The sequence below is a fragment of the Chrysochloris asiatica genome, unplaced genomic scaffold, assembly GCF_000296735.1.
Source record: "Chrysochloris asiatica unplaced genomic scaffold, ChrAsi1.0 scaffold00328, whole genome shotgun sequence".
NCBI lineage: Eukaryota > Metazoa > Chordata > Mammalia > Afrosoricida > Chrysochloridae > Chrysochloris > Chrysochloris asiatica.
The window spans coordinates 2,809,752-2,816,501 of record NW_006408846.1 but is presented as its reverse complement, the minus strand read 5'-3'; the positions used below and the strand labels follow the sequence as shown (position 1 = coordinate 2,816,501).

General features: G+C 41.1%; 1 protein-coding gene across 1 annotated transcript in view; it reads right to left on the bottom strand.

Moving 5' to 3' along the window:
- The window catches only part of NECAP1 (NECAP endocytosis associated 1), an 18,306-nt gene extending 11,884 nt beyond the window's left edge, over nucleotides 1-6,422 (bottom strand). The window contains exon 1 of the mRNA XM_006875464.1: nucleotides 6,328-6,422. Coding sequence (XP_006875526.1) covers nucleotides 6,328-6,422 — 95 coding nt within the window. The remainder of the gene's footprint in view (nucleotides 1-6,327) is intronic.
- Nucleotides 6,423-6,750: the final 328 nt, after the last annotated feature.

Sequence of the window (6,750 nt, the reverse complement as noted above, 5' to 3'; positions counted from 1 at the left end):
AGCAGTTCAAAACTACCAGCTGTTCCACAGGAGAAAGACGAGGTGTTCTGCTCCCGTAAAGATTTACAGCCTCAGAAACCCGTACAGGGTTGCTATGAGTCAAAACCAACTCCACGGCACATAACAACAACAACAACATTGTTGTTAAGTGCCGCCGAATTGGTTGCAACTCTTAGCAACCCCGTATAGAGTTTCTGAGGAGCAGCTTGGTGAGCTTGAACTGCCGACTGACTTTGCAGTCCAGCGTTTCAACCCACAGTGCCATACCAAAACCATACATATAAATTTATTTTACTGCTATGTCAAGAAGAGTGTAGGGAAATGAGGGCTGAAACAGGGGGGTCAGGTCTACAGACTACTGCAGTAATCCAAGAGAGTCATGCCAGTGATTTTTAAGAGATGGTAGTAGCAGAAGTGGCTGCCTTCTGGGTATTTCTAGGGTATAGGCAACAGGATTTCCTAATGGATTAGATGTGGGGAATGAGAAAAAGATGACTCCATGGTTTCTAGCCTCAGGAAGGGAGTTGTCAGTAATTGAGATGAGGAAGGTATAGCATGTCTGGGAAGAAAGATTGGATCAGTTTGGATTTGGTGTTTGGGATGTTTAGTAAACATTTAAGAGGAGATGCTGAGTAGCCAGTTGAACATATGAGTCTAGAGGTCAAGAAAGATTTCTAGACTGGAGATACACAAATGTGCATGGAAATATTCGAAAACAATGAATACTTATAATGTGCTATAAGTGACTTTGAATGAAATTAAAGATTATACTTAGATATGACAGATTGTACAAAACTGTGCATGGTTTTGCTTTGCAGGAGTGTGGAAAGGGCAGCACAAAGTAAAAATTATTAATAACTCATCACCTATGAACCCTAAGAATAATAGCTGTGGGTTAGAAAGGTAGCTTAAAGATATATCAAAGAAGTTGTTGTTGTTGTTAAGTACTGTGGAGTCGGTTCCAACTCACAGTGACCCTGCACAGGGTTTCCAAGGCTGTAAATCTTTACGGGAGCAGAACGCCTCATCTTTCTCCCACGGAACTGCTGGTAGTTTTGAACTGCTGACCTTGAGGCTGGCAGCACGACTCGTAACCACTACACTACCAGAGCTCCTTATATCAAAGAAGAGTGGTATAATAAAATGGTAAACAATGGGCAAGAAGAGGAAATGTGAAAATTAGAACAGGTCTTGAACAGGATAGAATCCCTGTCCTGCCCTCAATATCTTCAGATTAGCCTGCTCTGTTGTTTTTGGTGTTAGGTGCTATTGAGTCAGTTTCAACTCATAGCAACCCATGTACAACAGAACAAAATACTGTCCAATCCTTTCCAACCTCACAAATGTTATGTGTGAACCCATTATTGCAGTCACCATGTCTGTCCATCTTGTTGGGGATCTTCCTCTTTTGCTGATCCTCTACTAAACATGATGTCCTTTTACAGGGACTGGTCCTTCCTGATAACATGTCCAAAGTATAAGAGACAAAGTCTCTCCATCCTAACTTCCAAGGAGCATTCTGACTATACTTCTTCCAAGACAGATTTCTTTGTTCTTCCAGAAGCCCATGACAACTTCAATATTCTTCACCAGCACCACAATTCAAATGCATCAAATTCTTCTCCAGTTTTCCTGATTCACTGACCCTCTTTCATGTGCATATGAGGTGACTGAAAATATCATGGCTTGGATTAGGAGTACCTTAGTCCTCAAACTGACATCTTTGCTCTTTAGCACTTTAAAGAGGTCTTTGCAGCAGATGTGCCCAATGCAATACTTCCTTTGATTTCTTGGCAGTTGCTTCCATGAACATTGGTTGTGGATCCATGTAAACTGAAATCCTTGACAACATAGATCTTTTTTCCATTTGTCATGATGTTATTTATTGATCCAGTTGTGAGATTTTTGTTTTCTTTACACTGAGTTGCAATCCGTATTGAAGGCTGGATTCTTTGATCTTCATCAGCAAGTACTTCAAGTCTTCTTTCAGCAAGTGAGGTTATCCCATCTGCATATTACAGATTGCTAATAAACCTTCCTCCCCAATCCTGATGATGTAGTCTTCTTCATATACTCTAGCTTCACAGATTATTTATTTGGCATACAGACTGAATAAATATGGTGAAATACAACCCTGATGCACACCTTTCATAATTTGGAACCGCACAGTCTCCCCTTGTTCTGTTCAAACAACTGCTTCTTGTTCTATGTACAAGTAAGTTCTACATTAGCACAATTCAGTGTTCTAGAATTTCCATTCTTCACAATGTTATCCATAGTTTGTTATAATTCACACATTTGAATGTCTTTGCATAGTCAATAAAAAACAAGTAAACATTTTTCTGGTTATCTCTGCTTCCAACCTAGATCCACCTATCTGACAACTGTAGTGATATCCCTCATTCCATGTCCTCTTCTAAATCCAGCTGGAATTTCTGGCAGCTCCCTGTCAATGTACTACTACAGCAGTTTTTGAGTTATCTTCAGCAAAATATTACTTGTCTGTGATATTAATGGTATTATCTGATAATTTCCACATTCTATTGGATCGTTTTTCTTTGGAATGGGCATAAATATGGATCTCTTCCAGTCAGTTGTACTGGTAGCTATCTTCCAAATTTCTTGGCATAGTGAGTGATTCCAGTGCTTCCATCATCAGTTTGCTGAGATATTTCAATTCGTATTCTGTTAATTCCTGGACCGTATTTTTTTGCCAGTGCCTTTTGTGCAGCTTCTTCCTTCAATACCATCAGTTCTTGACCAACCTGAAAGGATTGAAATGCTCTAGAGGTCCCCTGTTACATTTTTAAAAATAAGTTGTTACTTGTGCTAGTCAGACCACCAAGAACTACACTATAAGTATAAATAGACTATCAGAAATATTAAGAACAAGTCTATTAGTATAATTCTCTGGACAAATTCCTTGTCTTGCACATCTTTGTGTATCTTTTGTTGTTGTTGTCAAGTCCCTTTGAGTTGGTCTGACTCATAGCAATCTTGCATAGGGTTTCTGAGGAGCCGCTTGTAAGTGTCATTGAGTGAGTTCCAGCTCCTAAGACCCTGTATAGGGTTTCCGAGGAGCAGCTGGTGGGTTTGAATTGCCGACTTTGTGGTTTGCAGTCCAGTGTTGATCCTACAGCACCACCCCAGGAATCCCATTGCCCAAGATTTATCATCTTACCAGCAAAGGGATAGATATTCATGGGAGCAGTTTTCCTCAGCCATGGGCCTAATTCCTCTCCCACTCCTTGACCTGCATAGACCTGGGCTCCATACCTCAAAATTCTTAGTTGTAATGGTCTCCTGACAGTAATCTAAACTGGCCTACACATTTTTATTTACCTTAGCAACAAAATTTTATATATCTATATAAGCCATTCTTATGATCACAATAAGACTTCACATATACATATTTAATTAAACTCTTACAATGGCATGTGGAACAGGTAGGGGTTTTTTATTATTATTATTATCACTATCTTTTTTAATGAAGAAATACATAATAGCACAGTAAATAATGGTAACTAAATTCAGACTCAGACTTCTAATCCCAAATCCATTCTTTTCATTACATTAAACCACATTATAGTTTAGTGTTGACTTACCTAGGGAAGAAGGGTAGTGATGATTAACAAAACATCATTACAGGCTGAGAAATCATTCTTTAGCCATTCATAAATTTCTCATAAGCCTACACTTTCCTTCTTATGGCCCAGAAACCTGATAAGTAAAATCTGGAAGCCACAGCCTTCCCTAGGCTAATCAAAAACATTTATTCCTTCTTATATTATTAGTCACTTAAAGGATTTCTTCTGCTTGATGAAAAGTCCTGTTTAACCTTTAATGGTACACTAAACAATATATCATGTTTCTAAAGTAAAATAGGCATCCTGGTGTGCACTGTGGATTAATGCGCTGGACCACAAAGTTGGTTTGAACTGGAAGGTCAGCAGTTCAAGCTCCCCAACAGCTCCTCAGAAACCCTATACAGGGTCGCTATGGGTTGGAACCGACTCGATGGCACTTAACAAAAACAACAAAAGTAAAATAGGTTCTGGTAAATAATAAGACAAAAAGAAAGAAAAGCAGCATTTACAAGCATCTATTAAGTGCCACGTACTATGCCCATTGTTGTAAAATTTAAGTAGGAGAATCTTGCAAAGCAAGAATTATTATCCCCATTTTTACAGGTGAAGAAGCTAAAGTTCAAAAAGTTATGTGATCTGACATAAATAACCCAGAAAACAAATGGCAGAGCCAAGATTCAAATTTTGTTCTCTTCACTCAAAACACAAAAAACGAGGAAATCCCTTCTGGATAAGAGATATCAGTGGTGGTGGTTATGTGTTGTGGAGTCAGTTCCAACTCATAGCAACCCTGCACAGGGTTTCCAAGGCTGTAAATCTTTATGAGAGCAGAAAGCCTCATCTTACTCCCGCCAAACAGCTGGGAGTTTCGAACTTATCAATAACAAGCATGGAAAACACAGAATAGGAAAAAGAGCAAGAGTGGTAATTTAAGAAATTGCTTTGACAGCTCAAAACAGCATACTTCTCTTCTCCCCCCTAAAAAGGCTACAAATAGGTTTAAGAAATTAGATGGGTGAAAGAAAGAAGGTGCTTTTCCAACACACACACACACACACACAAAACCTTGAAGAAAAAGAATAACACTCCATTTTAATGTGCATCCCTCATATCCTTGAAATATCTTAACTCCTAAAACTGCAAGTCAGGAGCTAATTTAACTTATGTAATCATTCAGGCAATGCCAATTAATGTGATTAAGTTTAATTTTTTCTTTCACTCAACATTTACACAGTGCCCACTTGTATACCAGACACAAGAAATATACAGTTTAAAAGACCTAAATGATTCAGTCTAATCCTGGGAAAAAGATGATAAAACATTGATTACCATACAGAAGGAAGAGAGGAGCTGTGATAGAGACAAAGAGCATACCTAAGCCAGGGCGGGTTCCCCAAAGAAGATATCTAAGGTGAGATATAGTGTTATATAGTACCCACAACTACCAACAAAAAAGCATGTAGATTCTTAATGATGGTCAATTTGGGTTCTGATAGAAAGCTTCTTTGAAGACTATCTCTTTGCCAAAATGTACATGCGACATGGTCTAGTGAACAGGTTAGGCAACAAAGATATTCATTCATAATGAATGAACCTCCTCATCAGGAGGCAAAATAATGAACATACGAAGATAACTTTTCAACCTTGGTAATGATGAGTACCAAGAAGGAACTCCTGAGGAGGACTTGAGCGAGAGAGGAATAAGAACGGTATCTTATATTTTACATATTGCTTCAGAGTTTCCCAAATTCTTTCGCATCCATTTTACGATTTCATTTAACCATCGAAAACCCCCCTGAGTCATACATAAATAGAGCATGTTATATTCTCATTAACTCACACACACAATTTTATAGATGAGAAAACTGAGGCTAGGAGAGGTTAAGTGATATGTCCGAAAAATCAATTCTGCTGCTAAGCGGCCAAGGCTCCTATCCCCATCTTTTAACATGCAGCCCAGTGAGCGCTCTTTCAAGTCCATGACATCATCCAGCATTCTCAGCCTCTCACGGTCACTGGAGTAGAAAGTGGTTCGTGAGGCTCCATAGAGAAAATGCTGCGTTAACTCTGGATGGAAAGCTATAGCAGAAGAGGGTAAACGGGAGGGGGCGGGGAAGCAGAAAATACTGTAATCGGCATCATGAAAGAATGATGAAAAGAAGCATAATGAACAAACAACCACTGCAAAGATTATGATCATAACCTTTGCCCACTGGGAGAAGAGCTGAAGGGAAACCGAATGGTGGATGACATTTGGCGATGTGACTATAACAATACAAAGGATAAATCAGATCATCCAGAGAAGTCAGCAACACAATGATTACCCACAAGTGTGCCTGGGGTACTACAAATGTGTGTGGGAGAGAGAGAGAGGCAGAGGCGGAGGGAGAGAGGATGGGGGTGACAGGCTGAAGGACGCAGAGAAGAGCGAACCGAAGGCGACTCGCGACGGAGCAGGCACGACTGGATGCGAATAATGGGGAGAAGAGGGATCCGAGGGGTTCTGGGAGGGGATGGTGCGAAGACACAGGATGGTAATAAAACAAGCGGAGAAAACAAAGACAATGACAGTCAAAAGTGGCAAGAACCCGGGGAACCAGATGATGACAACTCAGTAGAGAGGGGCAGCAGGATGACAACCCGAAGGCGGCAGGGAATAGGAATGGACAGCATGCTACCAGAGGAGAAAACTGCCAACCCCAAAAGAGTATGTCTGTGCGCAGTGCCTCAAGGTTAGTACCTGTAGCCGCGGTTGGAGGCCCGGGGTGGAATCCGGTAAACACTGACATCCGGCTTCACACACAGGACGGACTCGTACTCCGACTCGGCCGCCATCTTGGCTCAGCTCGCCGAACCGCTGGGGGCGGGGTGTAAACCAAGGGGGCGAGGAGTTGCGGTACGCGACAACTTCCGGTTACGCTACTTCCGCGCGGATTTCCCTCCAGCCTAAGATTAACTCTTTGGTACGGCGGCTGGGAGGCCATCTTAAAAGCTGGAAGCGATGAGGCTACCCTACACACCATTTTGAGTAATGGCAAAGCTACCTTCTTCCTGCGAGACTCACATTGTGGAATACTCCTATCCTGAAAAGCGATGAAGGAAACGCCATCTTGCTCCGGGCAGGTGCCCTCCGTGGTCCGGAAGACCATCTTGAAACCTGGCA